General features: G+C 39.7%; 1 protein-coding gene across 4 annotated transcripts in view; it reads left to right on the forward strand.

The window, feature by feature from the left end:
- The window catches only part of LOC411158 (leucine-rich repeat-containing protein 24), a 287,583-nt gene extending 266,455 nt beyond the window's left edge, over window positions 1-21,128 (forward strand). For all 4 annotated transcript variants that reach the window (XM_026441373.1, XM_026441372.1, XM_026441374.1 and 1 more), the window contains 3 exons: window positions 5,448-6,349; window positions 7,425-7,947; window positions 11,755-21,128. In XM_026441373.1, coding sequence (XP_026297158.1) covers window positions 5,459-6,349; window positions 7,425-7,947; window positions 11,755-12,641 — 2,301 coding nt within the window. In that variant the 5' untranslated portion in view covers window positions 5,448-5,458 and the 3' untranslated portion in view covers window positions 12,642-21,128. The remainder of the gene's footprint in view (window positions 1-5,447; window positions 6,350-7,424; window positions 7,948-11,754) is intronic.
- The last annotated feature ends 382 nt before the right edge of the window (window positions 21,129-21,510 follow it).

Genomic DNA, 21,510 nt, shown 5'->3' on the forward strand with positions numbered 1-21,510 from the left:
CGTTCGAACGTATCTATGACAGAGGCAATTGATAGGATCTATAATGGTCTGGTAAACCAGCGGTCACCTCATAATTCATTGGCTGATTTCACAATTACTCGCAAAATAGCGGATATTAAACGAGAAGACGTCGAGAAGGAAGGCCTTTTTGCGCGTAAAAAAATCGGTACTCGAATATATTTGTGAATCAATTTTGAGAAGAATTTGATAAATCGCTGAAAATCCTTATTTTCGTTGTTAAATGTTACGAATTCTCTTCAGAATTTTTATTTCTGACTTTATAAATAATATATTTGTATATTCGAATCTTTTAGATTTTCCAAAAACTTTTAAATTTCGCTCAAAGGATTGATCATTTCCCTTTTTATCTTTCCATTTGTTTTTTTTTACTGTATTATCGTAAAAAGATTTCTAAATGCAATAATGATTAATAAAAGTAAGCGAACTTTTAGGGGATAACAATCTTGCTAAACATGATGGGCAAAAATGATGGATGAAGTTTTTATTAAAACGCAACAGCAGAAGATGCAACGTGACCGCGAGGCGATTTTGATTGATAAGGTTTTAAAATTTGAAATTCTGACCGGCGAAGGGGGAAAAAACGCGACCTCTTCCCTGTCTATGCAAAGCATCGTGAGAGGGTTGGACTTGCATGCACGCGTGCCTACGTAAAGGACGTATGTCCACGTCAAACTCCTTCCGAGTGTGCACGTTCTGGAACAAGGCACGTAGTGGCTCCTTTCCGGCCAGTGTTTCCAAAGGACACCACCACAGTCTACCTCTCTGTCTCATTTTCCTGCAACCGCCTCAGAATTCACGCTCCCTATTTCTCACCCTCTCTATGAACAGGACGTTTTAGAATTATGGGTTCAGTAGGTGAGATTTAATTGATAAAGAGAATTTTTACTTTATTTTTTGGAAACGAAGCTTTCTTGTTATTATTTAAATCAAAAAGATATAATATTATACAGATAAAGTATAGTCTTCTTCATATTTCTTTCGAAATTTATTATTCCTCTATCATTAAAATATCTTTTGAAAGTTTTTATGTTTAAAATTCTTCTTGAAATATTAAAACAATGTTTCTTCAATTCAACTTTCCATGCTTCTTTAAATAATATCATATATTCTTTACATTGTGAAATATTTGTCAGAATATTGTCACAATATTTGTCCTTTTTCCTCGTGTAGGCCCCGAGGTTACATGTATAGATATATATATTCACAGAAGCTATATATATATATATATAAACTCTTTACTTTCGCCTTATGCATATCTAATGTTCTCGTTGGCCGGATATTTACAAGTCAAATGCTGGCGATCGATACGCGTTAGAAGGATCGGGTGAAACCGACACAGAGGAGAGAAAAACTCACTAGGATGAGAACCTCTAGAGCAAAGAAAATGCAAAGAAGAAAAATAAGAAAATGAGAAAGAGGTAGAAACGTGGAGAATAAAGTAACGAAAGAAAAAGAAGAAAAAGAGAGAAGAAAATTGAAGGAAGAATACACAAGAAATCAAAAAAGATAACAAAAAAAAAAAAAAAAAGAAGAAACAAGCAAGAAGAGGAGAAACTTACAGTGAAAATTTCAAAAGTAATAATGATAAGAAGAAAACCGGTAAAGAAATGTAAAGAATGATGTAACGACAAAAAATTGAACGGAGGAGAAGGGGGGAAATTGGAGAGAAGAAGCTCGCGCTGAGAAATTTCTAGCGAAGCAAAAAAAAAAAAAAAAAAAAGGAAAAGAAATTATGCGAGAAGAAGAGGGGAGGATAAAGAACGAGAAGAGGACGACGAAAAAAAAAAAAAAGAAAAACACGGAGGAACGATGTATCTCAGAAAAATGGGACACGCAAAGAAGAAGCGCACTACCGTATTTATTTTGTCTCGGAGCGATGGTTCGCCGCATATCCCGGTGCACAAAAGAATCGTGCCTCCAGTTCTTCGACGATAAAGTCCGACGGGGTTAAGGAAGGGGGAGGGGTGAACTACGGGAACCATGAGTTTTCCGTTACGGGCGGAGACTTCAAAAAGTTGTTCAGCACGAGGCCAAGGAATTGCACGCGACCCGTGCATGTAGAAACTTCTCGCGATCCAAGAGATGGGGGAAGGAGGAGGGTTGTACTCCCCGAAGGATCTCGATTCCCGGATGAAATAAATACCCGAAAAAGGTTCCTTCGGGTGCTCTTCTGTCTTTTTGCGTGGTTAATCGATTCAATGAATCTTATTACCGATTCTACTAAAATGTGTGTATTTTTTCATGTTGAAATATCGAGATATGATCGAGATAGTGGTTTCGAATAATCTTTCAATTTCTTTTTTCTCTCTTTCTCTTCTTTTTTTTTTCTTGTTACCAATAAAGAATTCGTTGAAGGACTTTATCGCTCAAAGGAATTTGTATACACCCTTGTGTTCTTTCTTAACCGACTTTATCCTTTGGGAAACTAATTTCGAGGAAGAAAATTTTCTGTCAAGGCGTATTGCAATCTTTTGCGTTTAACTTTTGTCTCTTCCTTTGAACGTTACTCTCGCTATTCTGATTCGGTAAATAAAATAATCTTATTTGACTCTATTACCGTTACAATGGTATCATATGCATGATAAAGGATGCGTATCTTTAAGTGTTGAGGAAATGTTATAATTTCATCTCTTCTTTTATAACGTTTTCACTTTGAAAAGTTTAGTTGTTTTCGTAATAGCAGTACTTCTTTGTTCATTGCAATTTAATATTTTCTTTTTACAAACTTTACTTAACAACATCGTATATTTTAATAAATAATAATTATAGTTAACAATATAGCTCCAATAAATGAAAATTCTTTCAATTATTATGCATGTATTTTTGCACATCGGAACAAAATAGAGGAATTATTGCGCGTCTCTGAATCATCAGCGCAACGAGGATTGGCGCAATCTTCGAAATCGCATTATTTATCGCGCTACCAATAAACTGTCTGCCAACCTTGGAATATAAAAATGTCGTAAAATTCCATCTTAATTGACAGCGAATTGATGTTACGTGATAATCGAGCCGGAATTGAAAAAAAAAAACAGAGTTATCGAGAGGGATTAACGCTCGACATTATTCGATAGGCAACGAGAGAGAAATCTCTATAATAACAGAGACAAAAGAGCAATCGTTGTTTGGCATTGTGTCGTTCCCCAAAAAAAAAAAAAGCTAATTCCAACGAATGGACGAATATTTTTAAACAACAGTATCCCCTTTTATATACAAGAAAAATTCGTGATAACGAATGGGATAATTACAAAAATAATAAATTAAAATCGAAGAAAGAAGATACGAAGATTAAAATTACTTCCAATAAATCCCTTGAGAGTTTGGGAAAGCAAAATTAATCCTTAAAAAGAATTAATATACCATTTTAAAAATAATAAATCGAAGTGTTCCTCAGAGAGAAGATTCCTTCTCGTGCACAAATTCTCCCCCTAAACATCTTTCTCGCTGGAGAATCCTCTCCACTTTTCGCCCGTATATCAAATTCTGTTGCTCCCTGTACACCCCATTTGTCCCCAATTCGGCCGAAAATAGCCGAAACGGAACGAAAGTCAAGCCTGATGCCGACCAATTACACGATCGCGTTATAAATATTTGATCAAGGGTGTATCGGGCACACGCAAGCTGCGTGGCTATTTGATAAAGGTCGAAAACCCAGGGCGCAACCCCCGTCACAATGGCGAAACGAACGATAACCAAATTGGGATTTGTTCGCGCTCCCTCCTATTCACCCCCTCCCCATTCCCTTTTGGGAATCGGCGATAACGCGTGTACACCGAGGGGGGTGTACAACCCCGCGGAAAGAATCGATGCATCCAGGCGCGCGTTTACACGCCATTCCTCCTCCTCCTCCTCGTCGTCGTCGCCTTCGCCTTCGCCGTCACATTCGCCGAAGGGAAAATACGTACCCTCCTCCTCCTCCTCCCTTATTTCTCTTTCCCTCCTTTCTGCAGGGAGTTTCGAAATAAATTCAAATTGTAAGAACCCGTCTGAGGCACGGTTTGCCGTCGTCGTCGTCGTCGTCCTCGTCGTCGTCGTCGTTGTGCTCAGTCGTTTTCCCCGACGACCTCTTCTTCCGCCCCTTCTTCCATCCCCCAACGGGGGAGGTAGGAAATGAATTGTGCCCGCCGGTACCCTTCCACTGGCGGAAAGAGAGTAATTTGATGCACAACCTCGAAACTCCCGGACGATAATAAAAGGGTTAAAGTGTGCGCTTGTGCTCGGCGTCGTGTTGTATTAATTTAAGTTCACCGACTAGCGGGGGGATGGAGGGAGGTGTATACACACTGAAACGATATTAAGTTAAATTACCAACAGCCCTGTGGGTGGGTTGGCCTTCCACGGACTTGGTTCGGAGATTAACGAAGGCAAACGGTGGAATACGAAAGGAAAGAAAAGCTGCTGAAGGTCGGAAACAGAGGAAAGGCACGAAAGTGAAGGGGTGGGGAGGGGATGAAGGAGATGCACGCAACAAAGGGAGACGCAGCAGTGGAAAGTATCGCGCTAGGTGGAGTTCAGTGATAACTGGGAAAAGTCGAGTTTCTTTTTTGTTGGCCGCTCTCTCGCGACTCGATGTCCTTGGAGGGGATAGGGATTTTGCCGTGGAATCTTCCCAGTTAAAAAATGTTTTTAATTAAGATCCCACCGCCTGTTAATGCCCCGCGGAGAAGGATTATATCGCAAGAAATACTAATTGACGACGACGTGTTGTACGGCGGCTCGTTGCACACGGGTTAATAGCTTGCGGTTGTTGCGCATGGGATTGACATCGAATCGTGTGCTCGGGTAATTAATTTGTTGTTAGAGAAAAGAAAATTGTATGTACTTTGGAATTATAAAGTAACAAGTTTCAAAATTGCTGTTACTTGTATCGAGTGGCATTAAAATTTTGAAAATACCAAAGAAGCATATTTTACAAGGTAAATCGTTGGATGGTTAAAAAAGAATTCGCAACTTAACGAACGAAATATAAATATCTAACCTGTTATCCGGCTATAAAGATTTCAAATTGGCCTTGTATATTGAAATTATACCTTGAAAGCTTTTAGCAATCTCCATATATCATCGCACAGCTTGCATTTAATCTCCCGTAAAAAGGGAACTACGCGCGATAATATCAAAAGCTAGGTCTTTTTTCTTTTTTTTTAAACCGAAATATACTTTTCATCTTCATTTTTCCTTTTTTTTATCAGCACGCGATTATGATTACATTAACATTAACAATTTTCCCCTCCTCGATAATGAAAACCGGACTGAAAGATCCACCAAAAATAGATCTACCTTTGTAGTAAAACTCTTTTAAACAGAACGAAGCGATTAAATTATATCCGATCCCATTTTCCACCTCGAAACAAGGAAACGCGCATCGCCGTTCGTGTATCCCGAACAGGTTCTAATCTTGGGCCCCGTCGTGTTTCATTTGTTAACAGAAATCCTCGGGATGGAGCTAAGAACGGCGAAACTGTTACTCTACTCGACGCTAATGGTGGTGGTGTGTTGGAGCCAGGAATATTGGACGGCTCAGTGTGCATCCTCGTGCAAGTGCAGATGGATCTCCGGGAAGAAGGCGGCCGAGTGCATCCGGCAGAATCTCTCTCAGATACCTGTCGGCCTGTCGCCCGAGATCCAGAATTTCGATCTGACCGGGAATCGCATCACATACCTGATGCACGAGTCGTTCAGCCGGGTGCACCTGGTCAACCTTCAGAAGCTGGTGCTGCGAAAATGCGAGATCGAGTTGATCCACACGGACGCGTTCAACGGGCTGAAGATCGTGATCGAGATCGATCTGTCGGCGAACAACATCGGAACGTTGTACCCGGGCACGTTCGAGGAGACTCAACGGCTCAGGGTGTTGCTGTTGAACGACAACAAGCTGAAGGTGTTGGAGAACGGCCTGTTCCACAATCTCAAGTATCTGCAGAAGGTGGAGTTGTCGAACAACGAGCTTGAAAGGATAGACGACAAGACGTTTCGCAATTTGCCCGAGCTACGCTCCTTGACCCTGGACGCGAACAATCTGAGCGCGTTGAAGGTGCAGAGCTTCGAGACGTTGCCCAAACTCGGCAGCCTCGAGCTCCACAACAATCCGTGGAATTGCAATTGCCGTTTGAAGAGATTTCGCGACTGGACGATAGAAAAGAAACTGTACACGAAGCCTACCACTTGCCAGCAGCCGGAGAGTTTGGCAGGGAAGATGTGGGACGAGATCAGCAGCGACGAGTTCGCTTGTAGGCCGGAGATATTCACGATCGGACCGTCCGTCAGGGTGGAGGTCGGCAAGGGGAACGTCACCTTTTGGTGCAGGGCCTCCGGGATCCCGCGGCCGCAGGTAAGACGGTGTACATCTACTTTATCCAAATTTTTCGTTCTTTTGGAAAGGAAACGGGGTTTAAGGAATGTGGATTTCTAGAAGTAGAATGGAGAAAGGTAAAATATTGTAAAGCGAGGCATGCAGTTAAGGAGAGAAACGTTGATTGCGGTAATCCACGGTAACTTGTAAACGGTGCAATCTGGCTGGAGGTTAGAGGTCAGTTGAAAAGATTGCAAGGGTTGAAGGAGAAGTTAGATCGAAAGCTTCTAAACGATAAACCTCGTTGTTATTTTCTAATTTTTATTTCCTATCGAAATATGCTTTCTTTTTTTTAAACGTCTGTCTTTGGTTAATTCTAATCACTTATTACATTTGTACTATAAATGAGATTATTGCGTTATTTTTGTATAAAAAACGAGTAATTGTAATACCATTTTCCTTTGATATTCTATATTTTTAAAAATATTAGAAGCATTGTATTAATTCTATTTCAATTTTATATTTTAATAGATGCACTTTAGAAGACAATAATATTTATTTTCTGTATAATAATTATTCCCTACAGTTGACGAGGTCCGTGTGAACCGTTAATTGAAAACCGTGTCACGAAATTTCCTTGATTTAACGAAAATTCTTTGACTACGCGAAGAATGACACGCGGCCAAGTAGAAAGCGAAAGGTTCAAAAGATCAGAAAGGGAAAATAGTGGTCTTTTGAAATATCATCGTACAAACGGGGAACGTAGTTACGCGAACCTTTGCGTGCAATAACGAAGTGCTTTCGAATTTTCTACAGCATGAAAACTGAAAATTAAGAACATCCTTACAATCTTTTCACTCGCACGTGTATTTACACACATTGCCTGTATACAAAGCTAAAGTAACGTCACGTAACGTGCACAGTGACATAAATGGCACAACGCTCGATACGCTTAGCCAACAGTTATAATCCATCGTCCATAAAATGTCTAAATTGTATCTCACAAATTCACATCTAACCTCTAGAAGAAAAAAATCGAGAAAGTGCAATCCAATAACGTAAAAAAGAAACATCTTCGAAAAACGATACGATATTATTCCCTGTTTAATTTCAGCTATCTTGGGTGCATCGGTCGCGAGTAATAAACAATCACACGAGAAGGCACAACGGGGAGAAAATCTACATCCTGAAATCTAACCACGAGTGGCTGAACCTCACGATACCGGACGTAGCGCACTCGGACAAGGGCGATTACGTCTGTTTGGCGAAAAGTCCGGGCGGAAATACGGAGAAGAACGTGACCCTGACGATCGCAGGCGACGCCCTAGGCGGCAAGGACAACATAATCAGTCTGCCCCTCGCCCTCGGCCTGGGCGTGACCGCGTTGCTGCTTCTGATCGTCACCGTCACCCTTTGCGTGTGCTACTGCCGTCGCCGTCGTATCAGGCACGACGAGAAGAGCCTAGAGGCCGCCTCGATGGAGCACCACGGCCTAGGCGAGCAGGAGAAGTCCCTCATCACGACCATAAATCCCGTGGTGAAGCCGCCCAGGCGTTACGAGGCGCCTTCGGTGACGTCGCACGGCACCGAGATGACGGAGCTGAATCGCACATTGCTCGACAACGACTCGGTCTTCGGTCAGTACACTGCCTACATTACTAAACAGTGCGTGGCAAGGTGCTAGCTATTAACCATTTGTTAGCTTCCTGCCGGCGATTACGCTTGGACGAGTTACGATGCCTCGACGACGATGGTGGCTCGTCGCCTCGCGTGCAACTTGGACGAGGAAATCGAACGAGTAATGGATTTCCGAGTGTGATCCCTCTTTACAATAATAGTTTTTACGACAAACTTTCCATTGATCCGAGTGTCGATATCTAAGATGTCTTTCTTTTTTTTTTTGGAATTTTTTGGAAAATATTTTGGAGTTTAATGACGAGGGTTGAAGTTAGTAATGTAGTAACTCAAGTGAGGAAAGTAGGAATGGAGAGAATATTTTTTAAATTGTTAAATTTTCGCTACGAAAGAATTGCAGTGGAAATTATGTACGACTAAACTTCAGAATTTTTCTATTGGCTGTTTTATTGTGAATCGTAAAAAAAGAATATAACAGAAAAAGTCTGGGTAACACGTTCTATGCAAAGTGGGAATAATAAAAAAGGAAGAATTGTTATATTCCTTCCAGGAAGTATTCTTTTAGTTATTATTTTAATGAACAGTAAACTAGAAATGTATTATAAATATGTATAAATATACGAAAAACTTACGATGAAAAGTCAATTTTAACTAAGCCAATAGTAGTTTAATTACATATCCGTTTTTATCTCGACATCTACCGACGAAAAAATCGAAAGTTTTATTCAAAAAGTAAAGTGTCAATTTATGCGTAACGTTCAATCTAACTTTTTCATCCAGAATATTTTTTTATCTTTAAATTTTCTTGAAAAAAAAAAACTCCCAACCTTTCTCTCGCTCAAACTCCAAAAAACCAAACTAAATATCAAAAATAAGATTACAAATATTTTAATATACACCTTTCATCCATGATAATACAATTTCCAATAGGACAGAAATTAAAAAAAAATTCCAAAAAAAAATATTATATTCATTGTTACATTTTATTTAAACATCGCGAAAATTGAAAATCGACGAGAGTTGAGATACTACATCCTCTGTTCATTTCTGTATACAGCAGCTTATTCGTAGCAGAATCATCCTGTTCTGATATTGACACGGAGATCGATCAACGGGTGTACACGAACAAAAGAATTTCACCCTTCCTTCCCCCTCGATAATAACGCCGAAACGAAATCCAATTTAGATATTGTTAACGCTCGGATCATTAATCTTCCGATTTCCTTCGAAAACATTCGTCCGTTCCCGGTATCGTAGCTTATCGTCGCTAATTAAGGGGCGGAATAGATTAATCGAATTGCACGCGTATGGAGAGTATATTTAACTTTAAGACAATCGTGTAGATCGTATTAATGCTGGCGAGGTTTCGGTAATCCCCTCCCGTGCCAGATAAATGAGGCGCCATCGATCCTAGGTTACCGAGTATCGACCAAGACTATTGCAAGATTAACGAGAGCGTGTAACGTGTGACGATAGAAGAGAGAAAGGAGCGAGAGTGTGTGTGCGTGTGTGCGTGCGTGCGTGCGCGTGAAAGAGGTAGAAAGGGAAAGGCATTCGTCTGGTCGTTATCGATAGCGATATCCCCTCCTCTCCGCGAAAAATCTTGTTTCCCCGCAAGGAAAACACGATGCATGCGGGATGCCTCTGCCTGAATGGCCGTTAATTAATCAGACGCGACGTGATCTAATCTCGACGTGTTTCACGGGCGTATTCGAGAAACGATTATTTTGATAAATCTGTAAATACATGGATCGTTCGAAACGAACGTATGGATAAATTCTATTATAAACGTTGACGCGTCGAAGAACAGAATCGAAGTACTATTTTTGTCGTTTTAGCTTACGTATCGTGGCGACGTTGTACATAAGTGTGCATAATCTTCTCGCAGAGAGCGACGATGACGATAATAATGGCGATCAACGAGAAAAGCGGAATGTATTTGTATTGTAGTTCGATTTGGCGGCTGAAAAAATCGTGAACAGATGAGAAAATACAAAGGAAGGGACGAAGCGTAAAGGCGAGAAACGTAAGAAAATCAAGAAAATGATTGGTCGGTCTCTAAATAATGAAAACGCAATGGGAAACAATGGGAGGAGCTCATGATTGTGTATAGCGGTGATTAGAACGATAAAGGAAAAGCGCGTGGTTCGCAACATTTGCCTCGGCTCCGACAAAGGGAGGGAAAATAATCATTACGCTCCCCTCTGAATTAGCAGACTGCCGTTTTATCGAGAACGATAGAGATTCCAGCGTATACCTGCTTACACGTATGCGATTTTCCGTGCACTTTCAAAGACAGTAATTGAAATTGTCGAGGATCTCATATCTAAACAGCCACCTTCCGCATCTCAACTACCTCCGTGTACACCCTTTGTATCCGCTGACGGAAGGTTGTGCAATCTTTTTCTCTTCACATCCTTGCCCTACTTTCTCCTCTCCTATTTCGAACGAGGATTCGAGTAGTAAGTGAAAAATGATAAAATTTCTACCATTACCGGTCTTTGTTTACACGCCGCCGAATATTTCACGCGATATAAGGAATAGAAAGATAGAATTGCGATACAGAACTTCTATTAGAACTTAATTATAGATACAAACGTGCACGGTTATATTGAGATCGAAAGTAAGGAATCGCTATTCTTTATCTAATTATATTTCCGGCTTTATGCTACGACCACTTAAGAATACTTGTGCATAGATAATATCTGAGTGAAACACGTATGGTAAAAAAAAAAAAAAAAAACGATACTAAGTAGGTATATAATGTAATACATCGATATCGATCTGCATTTCATTTTCTTGACAGATTCGTTACACGGGGAGGGTTTGAAGTCTCGGTCGATGTTTAAATAATAGGTTCGAAGCGGGAGCCGAGCGAAACATATAAGAATCACGACCCACTTTTCTGACGATGAAATTTTATCTCGAAGGGGTACGATCGATTTACCTGTCTTCGAGATATAAGCCGTGACAGCTCTTGTATATTATATAATCTTCCCCGATAGTGGTACACGATATTTGACGTAGTTCCTTGGAAATGAAGGTATCAAACCTGGATATATTTTTTTATCATTATTCGGCCTCCCGACGAATTGCGAATTTAACGAGTTCTGGTTATGGGAGGAGCGTAAGACGTCTGTCCAGTTTGAAAGAAGCTTTCTTGAAGAAACGCTTCGAAGGCGTACTTTGAAAAAGAACATTCGAAATCGGTATCGAATGCTGCAGTTCGAAGTAGGAACAGATGTTAATAACAATTTTACGATAATACTCTTTATTACATAGAATTTTAGAATTAAATTTAAAATCTTTTTTTTTTATACTAACATTTTTAAATTTATTTGCATGTGATTATTACTTCATTACTTTAAACTTTCAAATGGTGAGTCAAAATGATATGGTATTTGGATAATATTTAAGCTCTGTAATTATATATTTTCTGAATGAAAAAAAAGGAAAACTTTCTCGAATTTCAGATCATTCTTTTCACGATTCACGATAACTCACGTTTCGCGGTTATATATATAAATATCGCAAGAATTCAGAATCGGCCGTGTTCGCAGCATCGATCTATCCACGTCCTTGTACCAAATTGCAACTCGAAAAACCGCAAGACGTATCACAACTGTACAACCCGTGTATTGCACACAGTTATATCCACACAATCTCCCTCGATCGACTCGAATGATTACTCTCCCTCCCCCCCCTTTTTTTTTTCTTCCCTTTCATTTTTTATTTCATTATCATCATCGCGTTATCTTTCACTTTTCTTTCTTAACGTTCGCCCTTCTTTTTTGTTTATGTTCTGGCAGCTGATGGTATCGGTGGCGGTGTCGGCAGCGGGGTGATCGGCGGCGTCGGCGACGACGAGAGGGAAGAACGAGCGACGCCGGAGCTCGAGAGCGGGACAGGCACCTTATGCCGCGGCGGAGGCGGAAGCTATCGCCAGTATCCGCCGGATTTGTTGGCCTTCTCCGGGGGCCGGGGCGCATCGCCGACTAGCCAGGCGTCCACGGCGCCGGACAACACGCGTCTTCCGAGTCAGCACGCGACGCCCGCCACGGCCGCGTTCGGCTCCCCCTCGAATAACCAATACCCGGCCGCGTTCAAGACATTGCCGCACAACCGTAGCGTCACCCCGTACGGGATCACGAGCTCGACGATCGCGCCCGTGATGCCCCGCCACGGCTACGTGACGATACCCAGGAGGCCAAGGGCGCCCAGTTGGAGCAGCGGCCCCCCCACCTCGCCCACCGACGGATTGGAGCCGGTTTACGACAATCTGGGGCTAAGGACGACCGCGGACGGTAGTTCGGTGCTGTCGTTGAACAAGAGCCCCGAACCACTGTCCACGATGAGGAACAGGCCCCTTCCCGGAACGCCGGGCTCCCATTACGGCACCATACAACGAAGCACCCCGAACATATTGACAAGCAGCCCGCTCGACAGATCCGCGCCCGAGGGCGCGGCTGAATGGCCGTCCAAGATCGCCGACGAGTCGACGGACAGCACGAACCAACTTCTTGGACAACAGACGCAGCAGCAACAGCAACAGCAACAACAGCAGCAGCAGCAACAGTCGGGGAGTAGTAGCACGCTTAACAGGAAAGTGCCACCGAGACCACCGCCGAAACCCAAGAAGAAGTCGACCAACGGGCCTCTTTACGAGGATGAGGGTGAGGACGGTACGGAAGTATGATCGATGTACGTCGGCCGGCGAAGATGAGGCCGCGAGGTGGTGGCCGTGGTGAGCACAAGGGACGCATGACCGAAGCCACAATAAACCGGTAGTGCCTTTCGAGAAACGAGTTGACGATCCCCGCGGGGGGGATGCCGGAGGATCGTCGATAATATAACGGTTGGAGCGCGTTCCGAGGTCCGGCCGGCAAATGTGCTGACGAACGAGCGTGCGAGGGCTTCCAACGTCCGGCGACGAGAGGGATCGTCGGTCTAGATCCGCCGACTCGCCGGAAGAAACGCAGCGGCGAAACATCTCGGGCGAGACGCCTTTTGCCGGTCGTTCTTTCTTTGCTCGTCGTGTTCCCTCTGTCTCTCTCTCTCTCTCTCTCTCTCCTCGTGTATTCCTTTTATTTATTTTTTCGCACGCTTGTCACGGAAACAATATTACGTTACGTGTATATGTGGCTCGTGAGATCGATATTTAAAACAATTATCCGGAATTCTGGATCGTTTCGGATCATTTTAGGGGAATTTGTTTTCGATTGAAACAATCTCGGATGGACGGTCGTGTTGAAGGTTCGTGTCTCGGTCTCTGGATGTGAGGAGAGAAATAGTGTAGAGATCTTGTGCCGTTGGATGAACATTTATCATGTGTGTAAAATACAACGTAACGAGATAATTAGCATTAAGGATAACGTTGATAGACGTTCGTCTTATTTATTGACGTGCTTGTTGCATGCCAAACGGAGGAGGATCACACATTCGAGCCACATTCACATCGTGTGAACGATCCATATTATTTTATTACTATGTCGAGACGATCATGCGATTAATACCTCTTAATTTTTACTTCTCCTTTTATTTCTCTTCTTCCCTTTTTTTTTTATTTAAATTTTGTACACCCGCCGACGTGCCTTCGTCAGGCATTTTTACACGATATTTCGAATTTATTAGCGTTTATTTTATTATCTCTCCAGGGGAGTGAAAAGCGATGCTGGCTGCTATTGTTAGAGTTTAAGATTTATACTCGTTTTTTTTTTCTATATATATATATATTTTTTTCTTAATTTTATATTACGCATTGGTACTTGAGCGGATATCCGTTTTAACGATATGTAAAATCAAGAGAGTAAAACAGAGAGACAGGAAACCACACGCGTATGGTTTCGTATTGTGTAATAAGATCAATAATGATCGAAGATGTTAAAAAGTGACTTGTTTGTATAATAACGCGTAATGTAAATCTTCCGACTGTATTCGCTCTTAAAATGATAAAAAATATCGCTCGGATATTCCAAAAATCTGAGCGTTTAATCCCGAGAGTTAAGTCGGTATATAATAAATCGGTATAATTCGATCGGTTCCATAGATTTTCGTCTCTTCGATCCGTGAGCCACGAGCCAGCACCCTTAATTTTGTCGCGGATATTTATTAAAAGATTACCGCGATCGGAACTCGGGTAATTTTATCGCGTTGAAACCCTCTACAGTACTCAGAAATATTTTAATATTTGCGCGAGGCCGTATTACTTCATCTCCACAAAGATGGATCTCAGCATTGACCGCGTTGGCGAATCGCCGAATACGTGTTGTAAAAAAAGGATCATCGTACGTCTTTGTACATAAAATTGTATATTATACTACTTAAGAGATTAGTCTGTCTTCTGATCGTTCGATTCGAATACGCTTTTGCGGAATCGTACGTAAAAAAAAAGCACACACATACACACACACACACACATACACACACAACGGTTTTGCACGAAAGAAACGTGTGGCGATAACCTAGAGGCGAGGCACGTCTATCTTCGAGTTAGGGATCACAACAAAGTGATAGACATACAACCAACTTAGACCTTTTTAATTGATTAAAAGAAGAACGCTGTCGTATACGCGATGCCGTGAAAATTGCGAAATTCACGCGCGATTCAATTTAAATTTACTCGTGTAGGAACTTGCTAAAAAAACCTAGTAGAGTTGTGTGGAATCGTACTTTGTCCAATTTCGGAACGGGATCGAAATGATTTGGACAAGATCGGCCGAGATAAATGTTGCATTGATCCCGAATTTTCGGCCGATCCAAAAAGAAAAAAGTATATACTGCCATATATGCTTATATCCCGAACCAATATACACGAATTTAATCTGATCCAGCTTTGACTCGATCTCGATCCCGTCGAAATCCGAGAACTTCACAAGGATTCCACAAACCTCTCGAACGAAGGGACAAGGCTACGCGTTCAAAGCGATCGATCGTGAAATTTCTTTTCTCCCGTGAAACACGCGGCTCAATCTTCCTTTTCATCGATCTTCGATAACCACGATTACGTTCCCCGCGTTTACGGGGGAATTCTCGCGATAGTTCCCGGCCCATCGATCTCCTACACGTCGAACGAAACCGGTTGACCGGTTGAAGGGAAAACAATTTTAAACCGATTCGGTTACCTTAACGGCCCCGCGAATACGGGATCGAAAAAGAGATCTAGTTCTCTAGGACTAAACATTTATGAGCCGCGCGAACTTGTTATACGCCTTCGATACGGGTCTTTATGTTGCGTTTTACACGCGACTTTATCGACAAGGGAGGGAGGATTCAAAGATCGATCGATTCGCGCAACTTGTTGCGACGACCACCGATTCCGATGTGATTAATTCTCGGTCGGTTCAAGAGGAGGAGTAATTTCCAACGATTTTATATAATATTTCTAACAAACGGCTACTTAACTTTCTTTCGATCACGAAACGTTGGACGCACAAAGGGACGCCACGAAACATTTTATTTCCTTTATTTCTTTCGTGAAATATCCGTTTTTAATTTCGAAGTTAAAAACGAACGGACGTTTAATGCATAAGGGATTTTGCTTTTGAATTTTTCATTATTGGATTTTTCTTATCCGAAAGCGATCTCTTAATTATTTTAAGCAGCACAGTTTGCGCAGGATAATCTGAATTTGCTCGTTAAAAGCACAGGATATGTCACGTAATTGAAGGGATTTGAACGTTCTGTTTGCTTGAAAATAGGACAAATGGAAGAGGAAAAGAGTTGAGTGGTATAAATTTTATCCTGCCTTTTACTACGAAAAGGGTATACGTGTTCTTTTTTTTTTCTTTTTTTCTTTTTTTTCTTTTTTGAGCGCGGATAAAAATAATACTTTTTCAAAATATTTCAAAAATTACAAACTTTTCTATAACCGTTATATAACGATCGAAGACTGGACGTAAAAATAGGCTGCCTAAGAGATTAATTTTAAGGGAACAATCTATTAAAATTTTTTATTTTAATAATTTAAAGTTTTATTGATTAACGAAAAGAAGAAAAAAAAGGGAGAAAAACATAAACATTATCACACCTCTTTTTTATTGTTTTATCTATTTTCAACCAAATGGAAATAACAGATTTCTTATATCTATTTTGAAATAAGGAATCTTTCCATAAGATAAGAGCTATATATACTGACATCGATTTATAAATTTCGATGGACAGATCCATGTTGGTGGATGAAATATCTTCCCCGAAAATTGCAACGCACCTAAACAGTATTACGAAATAAATCTCGGGAGGACGATGACGCGCGATGTCGATGGGACAGCGCGGAGAAAATCACGGCGCGATCGTGTAACTTCGTTTCCTCAGCTACATTCCGACAAATAATCGATCGTTTCGCGAAAAAATACAAAAATACAAAATAAAAAAAGGGCATAAAATTAAAATTAAAATAAAAAAAAAAGAAAAGAAATAGGTGCCAATGTACAGTTATCTCCTAGGTAATCGTTTTGGAAGCAACAGTTTAAGAGACGAATAATTCTTTTTTTTACAAGATTTAACGGAGAATAAACGTGCGTACACCTAAATATTATCACGGAATAGTAAATTCACCGTAGATAATTAATCGAAGAAGAGATCCATCTAATCTCTATTCCTTGTAATTTCAAATTATTTTTACTGTCTCGAAATCATCAAGTTATCTACTATCAAGAATCGATGAAATCTAATTTTACATAACAATTTTCACAAATCTCACTCTACTTTATATTAAAATTAAAAATTCGTTGAAACTTCGCAGATCTGTCACGCAAAAAATTCGAAGATTTCTTCTAGACGAGTTTGAAGATCTAACTTTTTCTAGTAATAAAGGGATACGTACGAAAGAAACGTAGGAAATTTCATTCCCAAAATCCTCGATTCGCACAAAGAAAGCCTCGTATCGCCGGAAACGAGGTTACACGAATATCGCCGTGATATATTTTAAGCGGCCTAGCAGAGTCGCGGTTCGTCCGATCCAATCGTTCTGCCGCGCCCTGTAAATACACACACACATGCGCACACACACACAAACACACACGGACCTTAATTGCACGCTAATTCACGACGAATTGTTTATAATTGTAAATGTGGGCACGTTCGGAACAAGCGCGGCAGCGACGATCGGTTGGTACGGCGCCACGAGTATATTTTTGTAATTTTGTATTTTGACGTATGTTCTCCGTATATCGCTTCGGCGCCCACGATTATCGCGCCGGGGAAGATACTTTCGTCTCACGTTTCCAAGGAATTAAATCCAGGATCCGTCACGTTTCGGGGAACCAGAAAGAGAACGAGCGGTGAAATATAAGCGGGGCGGTCGTCGGATTTCTCCACGATTTCTCCACGCCGTCATCTCCTCACCTCGTCGTTTAATTTCCCTCCCCCTCCTCCTTCGTATATGCACGTTCTCGATTCAACTCGACGTCGAGATCGGGCGACTCGATCTGAATGAAAAAGATTTCGTCAAGGATTGTTTCTCATTTTCCTTTTATCATTTAATCAGAAACCGTTTAATAATAATAATAATAATATCCTATCCGATAAATCCACTTTTAATATAACCAAGTTAAGGAAAATAAAATTCAAAATATCATCATGTACATTATTTATAAAAAGATTTGTTCTTTCGGAAATGATAAATCTTGATAAAACGTAATCCTTTAATCTTTCACAGACGTTTATTTACGCGTTTATTAAACGATAAAAAAAATAAAAACTCGTCCACTCGAAGATAAAATTAAGCGGAAACAAAACACCTTTACCCATTGTTGATTTGTTTCGAACCACTTCCAATCCTCCAATCGCCTCCCCGTCTCTCCCCATCCAAGTAACTCGTGTATACGCGAAAATAGAACGTGCATCGTACGATCCCCTCAATTATATGTATGCGATGGGGGAGGAGGAAGAAGATCGACCCCTCTCTCCCCCATACGTACTATTAGCCGTGGCGTGTTTACCAGGGATGCGCATGACGAGGCAGCGTCACTCGCCGCGCGCAATTATTATATGCCGAGGATACTTTGTGCGCGCAGTTAGGCTGTTCGCATTAATGAGCGAAACCCCCTTTGATGGAAACTTGCCGCAATAACACGGTTTACGCGTCACCCTGCTCCTCCACCCACATCCCCTTCGAGACGATCCCTTCGCCCTCCTCGGATAGTTTTTTTTTTTTTCCCCCCTCTCTCTTTCTCCAATCGATAGAGAGCATCTGTGCGGCAACTCTCGATGCAACTCTCGTCTATCTCTCCAACAACGACTCTGCGTATCTACTGTGCCAGGTATATATCCGCTTGAAGTCATTGCAACCGGGACTTAAAGGGGAATTAAAACTTAAGGGAGGGGAAATGCGAGTACGGGGGATGGGGGATGCGAAAAAAGGGATGGTGTCTAAAGCCCGTGTAATTGCGATCTCGGTGTATTTTTAATGAGGCGCGCGCGAGATTTTTCGCTCGTTCGAAGGAAACGAGAAACGATCCCGCGGGATGAAAAGACGGGACAGGACGTTAACGGAGATGAAAGGACGACGAAAGGTACCTGCAACCGCTTATCACTTGGCTTTTCTCGTTCAATTATGGAATTATCTATGGGGGGAGGGAATTCGCGCAACGAACCCTCTGTTTCTCGTGTACCACAGTCGATTAGACGAGAGAGTTAGTTAGTTAGTTTACGTTTTTTAATTGGCAGATAAAGTTTGCACGATGTGGAAATATTAGGAGCAATCGATTCGATCGATTGTGTATATTGGTTCAGCTCGACGATCATCATCCCGTGGGAAGAAAGGGTGAACAAGAGCATTAATGTGGTGATTGGTTTAGAAGTTGACTGTACCCGCGATCTTTGTCTAAAAAAAACGGGTATTTAGTGGAAGTGAATTTCTATGGGCACAATTGTAGTATCGTTTTCCGATGAATGTAGATCCGATTTCCATGATTTTTTTTTTTTTTTTAGTAATTTATAGGCACATTTTGTCAAATTTTGACAAAGTTTTTCCCTATTCGTCTTGTAATTGTCGATACTCTTGACAAATTTTGATACACTTTGAGGGGGAAAGATGATCTATTTTGTTGTATTATACATTAATCGATCGTTTCTTTCGTAAAAATCGACCAGTTCTATTCCCCGTCTCATGCTGCCGGAAGAAACTTTTATTAATAAGAAATATCGTTATTGGATTATTTTGTTACTGCGTAGATATACTTAAGAAATCTCGTAGCTTTTTGATCCACCTCATTTTCGAAGCTCCGCAATAACGTTGTTATTGTCTCCATTTATCTAAAAAAGAAAAGAAAAAAAAAAATTAAATCGATTTTTAATCAACGATTGCGAATAATCTTCGTTTCTGTCATCGAAGTATTAAATTCTTGATCTGCAATCGTAAAGATGCAGATCACGAGTATACCGTCCGACATTTACAAATCCGACCATACTTGGAGATTAGATGCATAATTAATTTGATAAAAAATTTAATTTCACGAGGGGGTAGGAGAAAGCATCTGAATGGGAATGACTGGATCAAAAATATTATTAGATATTTCTCGAGACAATTTCAAATCGATCGTTTTTTATCGAAAAGATTTTTATAATTTTTATAATATTTATCTGCTATAAAATAAAAACAAAAGATAATTTCGATTATAATAATTTCTTTGATTTTGAAAATACGATAAAAATGTAATAAAATTAATCGCATAATATAGAGACAAATGTAATAGTGTTTTTTTTTTTAAAGATTGATAGATTATTATATTACGGCACATTTAAATAACAAATTCGACAGTACAAATAAATTTAGTTAATTGTGAGGGAAATTTAAATATCTCGCTAGATTTATTCCAGAAATAATGTATTCGTTCGAGAAGCATTCGCAAGATAAATGAAAAACATGTTGAATTCATTCCAAAAAAGAACGATAAATAATCTTCCTAATTATGCTATTTCTGTTTTGAAATGTATTTTTTTAAACGTATTCTTAAACGGTTCTTTCAAACGTAATTGAAACACTTCATTAAAGCGAAAAAGTTCGTAACAATTAATTAATTCTCGGAAATGAGATGTAAAACGTTGATCTGATATGGTCGAGTATATAAAAATTAGCAGAAATTATACATTGGTACAATAAAAATATTAATTTTCTCCTGAAATTAAAGACCGTGAAAAATAGAAGAAGAAAAAACGTGAACTTTTAAATCTAATTTTCGAGCACACAAATTACCGTATGGTAACGATATATATTAACGATTATATTATCGTGTGAATCATCTAGATTTAAGTGTACCATATTGCGTGTCATATGTTTAAATATCGTTCGTTTGTATTGTACTGTAAATCGCGTGAAATTATATATTGCATTATATTGCATTTATTTACTCATCGATCTATCGTAATCATTCTTCGAAGACTGACACTTTTGAAATTGAGAAAATTTGTGTAATTTCATTTTAGCTTTAGTTCTATAGATTTCTCGATAAGGAATTGCGTTCGTAACAACATAAAAGGATTCATAATGACGAGGTGAAGAATGATCTATAAATTTCTTTAATATAATTGAACTTTGAAGATATCAAAAGTATACTACGATTATAAATAAATGATCCACGTTTTCGAAGAAAACGTGTAAACGCTTCTAAAGGGGAAGATTTCGTCAGAAAGTGTTAAAGATTTTGTTGTGAACCAGCATTGTTGATATTAAAAAAAAATATAAAAATTTAGAAAGTTTTCCTTATAAAATATTTCTTTTGACTGTGGGAACATAGATCATGCCATTTCTGTATGAAAAAAATATATGTATATCGATAAAGATATGGAAGGAGCTTAACAAAAGAGACAAAAGATATACAATAGGTTTTTCCTATTCGTGGACAATGCTGGTACAAGTGCAAGATCAATTGATTACTCAAGATTACTTTCCAGAGTTTTCGAAAATATTTGTGACATAAAGTATGAAGCGTAGATTAGAACTTTATGTCCTTTAAAAGTGGAACAAAGAAATACGAAATAGTATAAATAATATATTAGATATTACTGGTAAATAATCTTGAGTGATCAATTTGATTTTGAAAAAATTATATTGCGAATAGTTCTAAATAAAAAATAATAATAATAATAATAATAATATTGTGCTTTCTCGATTGATCGCTGAAGTCGTGTCCTAATCATCGTTGAAACTGCCTAACTCATTCCATCGCCACTTGTTTAAAAAAAATATATATATATATATATATATATATATATATATATATATATATATATATATATATATATATATATATATATATATATAAATATATATATATGTATATATATATATTATAGAAGGATTTTCCACATGTATACTGTAACGTGTAATGATAATACCGTGCAGAATGTAAAGCATGTTCCTGACGAAGAGTTGTTAGGGCGCCGTTTTCTATGGATCCAGCCGCGTCCAGATTTCTCAGATAGTTGACGAGTTTGTACGCGGATTTTCATGGGGCCGAGTTATGAATAAATGATGTTTCATTAACATATTTTCGTATCTCGTACAGCTCTAAGTTGTACAGGATAAGAACGCTTTAAAGTGTTTTTATCGTAAATAGGGATTATTA

Source organism: Apis mellifera, linkage group LG6, assembly GCF_003254395.2.
Source record: "Apis mellifera strain DH4 linkage group LG6, Amel_HAv3.1, whole genome shotgun sequence".
Classification (NCBI taxonomy): domain Eukaryota; kingdom Metazoa; phylum Arthropoda; class Insecta; order Hymenoptera; family Apidae; genus Apis; species Apis mellifera.